This window comes from Astyanax mexicanus, chromosome 16 (assembly GCF_023375975.1).
Source record: "Astyanax mexicanus isolate ESR-SI-001 chromosome 16, AstMex3_surface, whole genome shotgun sequence".
NCBI lineage: Eukaryota > Metazoa > Chordata > Actinopteri > Characiformes > Acestrorhamphidae > Astyanax > Astyanax mexicanus.
The window spans coordinates 35,994,089-35,997,060 of record NC_064423.1 but is presented as its reverse complement, the minus strand read 5'-3'; the positions used below and the strand labels follow the sequence as shown (position 1 = coordinate 35,997,060).

Sequence of the window (2,972 nt, the reverse complement as noted above, 5' to 3'; positions counted from 1 at the left end):
TCTGGTGTGGAGAGTCAGACTATTAGCGGAGTGTCACAGCTGCATTTCAGCTCTAACAGAGAGCCGAGCGAAGGAACTGCTGGATTATTACTGCCTCTGCAGGAACTGAGGAACTCTCCAGAGAACAGCCAAACAGCCTAACAGCTCAAAAAGCTTCACAGGTATGGACTAAGCTCTGTTTTACTCTTGCTGGGGCTGCTCTTTGCCCTTTGTTTTTGTGGTTTTACCCATGCTGGGGCTTTAGATAGCTTGTTATCTGTCTCTTCTTATAGCAGGTAGAATTGCTTGTAATCTGGACACATGCTTCTTACTCTTCTTAATGTTAGTCCAGCACTGGCTTTTATGGAATATACCTTAAACTGATAAGATGTTTAAAGATGTATGCAAATGCAAAAAGATTACATTTACACCAGAGTTTTTTTTTAGTCATCCTTTTGTAGCCTTTGTCCTTCTTTCCCCCACTCTCCAACTCACCCTCTCACTCACTCAGTGGGTTGAAGCGTGGTTGTAAGTTTACTTATTGGTTCAGAGCCTGACCCCAGCCTGTCAGTCTTTAAATAAATGCATGATAAAAGCAAACAGACTGGATTTTGAACCTCTGTACCTTTGGCACTCTGGCACTTTAGCACTTTAGCACTTTGGAAGCAAGGAACATGCAAACTGGTGGACAGCTTAGTTTTTCCAACCTGATGCAACAATTAAGCATTTTCTGCCTTGTTTCTCCACAGAAATCCAACAAAATGAACCTGATCATCCTTTCCCTCTTCTGCTGCTGCCTGCTGATCACTATCACCCCCAGTGTGAACAGTGCAAAATTCAACCTCAGCCAAGTTTTGAAAAGAAGGTGAGTTGAGTACAATAAAAATGTCTTGGCCTTTGCCACAAATTGCAGTATATTTTTCATATTTTGCTTTGGGCTTGTTTCTAATAAGTTTTCTCTCTTCTCTTTTCTTGTTGATCAGTGTCTGGCTCCAGAGAACGAAAAGGGATCTGAGTAGCCTGTCTGCTCTGAGGGAAACACAGTCTGGACCTCAGTTTGTCAGACCAGAAGATGTCAAAGATTCCCTGCTTCCACATTCCAGGTGAGAACATTTTCCTTAAGTAACGTTACACACAGTTCTATTACAGATCACATATTGAGTTTATTCGACTTGTCAAACAAGAAGTAGTAAAGTAAACCATGTCTAGGAGTTGAGATTTGTCCAAGTGGCTCTTTTCAAAATGTTCCCACTTCTAGATGATCCCACTTGTCAAACAAAGAAGTAGAATTAGGCTTATTTTTCAGTTGTTATTATCCTACCTACGTATCTTACTAATTGATCACTACTGTAAGAGTAAGGAATGCTTGATATGTAAGGTATGCAGTTACGCGTAGTAAAGCGAACTACGCATGTCAGGATCTTAACATCAGGCTCTCAGCTAAAGTTTTGATTCCCAAGACAATTAAATCAGTGAATGAGTTTGTAAGAACACAGGAATGAATTTCTTATCGTCTACTTTCTTATCTTTACTCCATCAGTGCCAGCCACACTGGCATGAGGACGAAGCGCTCCAAGAGCTCAGTTATCAACCAGTCCAAGAGGTCCGGCTGCGCCCTGGGCACCTGCACCATGCACGATCTGGCACACCGCCTGCAACAGCTCAACAACAAGCTCAAGGTCGCACCCATCGAGAAGATCGGCGCACTGGGCTACGGGCGGAGACGCAGGTCCGTCCCGGAGAGAAGGATGACCCTGGAGAAAGGGGAGCAAGCTGGGGGTCGACTGCGGCCTGTGTGGAGACTACACAAGCTGGAGGCGCTGCTCCGGCGGACCTGAGCTGCGAGGGCATCCGCGGAACGGGACAGAGGCGGAGGAAGCCCCCCTCACTGGGCTTTACAGGCCAACTCAGAAATTCTACGCATGCCTCAGACTCCTGCCAAGAGTTTCTCTGGCGCGTACTTATCCCGAGCTGAGCGGCTGAGAGGGAAAAAGTCGGGCCTGCCCTGCGCATGGCCAAAGCTCAAGCTCAAGCAAAAACAACAGCTGTTCCATTAAGCACTGTGAAAGAAAGAGAGAGAGAGAGACAGACACAAAGAGAAAGAAAGACAGAGAGAGAGAGATCAAGAGAGGAAGTGGGAGAATTAAGCTGTGGTCAAGCACTGGAGCCGTGGCGGAGCACTGGGTGTGAGTTCAAAGATCAACGGCACTGATCCCCAGCACCATGGACTGACCACACAGGCACTGAGAACCAACAGTCAAGTCCTCGTCCTCTGGGAAAGAATACTTCAATGCCCTCTCGCTGCTCCTCAAATGGACTATTTGGCGGGATGGACTATTATGTTTATGGGACTCTCTCTCACAAGATAACACCTCTGGACTTAAAGCCATCTAAGCAAGAAAAACATCATCTGAGCAAGATATATAAACGAGATATACAAGATGATGCGATGACTCTGAGGAGATGGACTTTAAGTATTTTAAGGCAACAAAGCTGTTTTTTTTTCTCTGTTGTCTCAAACCACCAACCTTTTCGGACACTGTATGAGGGATGAATACCTTATAGGTTATAGGAAAGAATGCCATAATTCCTTAAGTCCTTAAGGATTGTACACTACTTGAACCTTATTATTGTTTTATATAGAGATACGTGCAATCTATATGTAATGTTGTTTTGTTTTTTTATATAAATATATATATATTTTTGCCAGTATATGTATATACATGCCAAAAATTGATATTGTTAGATATTGTTATTTAATAGTTTTTATATTACTTTTTACTACTTTAAAAAGAGAGCTATTTTTGTACAGGATTAAAGAAGTTTAAAGGGCATTGTATGTTGTTGTATGTTTATTATTCATGTCTTATTGTCTCAAGCTGTGGTTATAGAATAATATTGTGTTTTGTAATAATATATTTGTAAATGTGATTTATTTTGCCATGTCAGAGTAACGTTGAAATTCCAATAAACCCTGTTTTGCATAAATCAAA

At 42.5% G+C, this 2,972-nt stretch overlaps 1 protein-coding gene across 1 annotated transcript; it reads left to right on the top strand.

The window, feature by feature from the left end:
• On the top strand, nucleotides 1-2,972 carry adma (adrenomedullin a). The gene is made up of 4 exons (XM_007234219.4): nucleotides 1-161; nucleotides 729-844; nucleotides 963-1,082; nucleotides 1,520-2,972. The coding sequence occupies exons 2-4, from the start codon at nucleotides 741-743 to the stop codon at nucleotides 1,815-1,817; spliced, it is 522 nt and encodes a 173-aa protein (XP_007234281.1). The 5' UTR covers nucleotides 1-161; nucleotides 729-740; the 3' UTR covers nucleotides 1,818-2,972.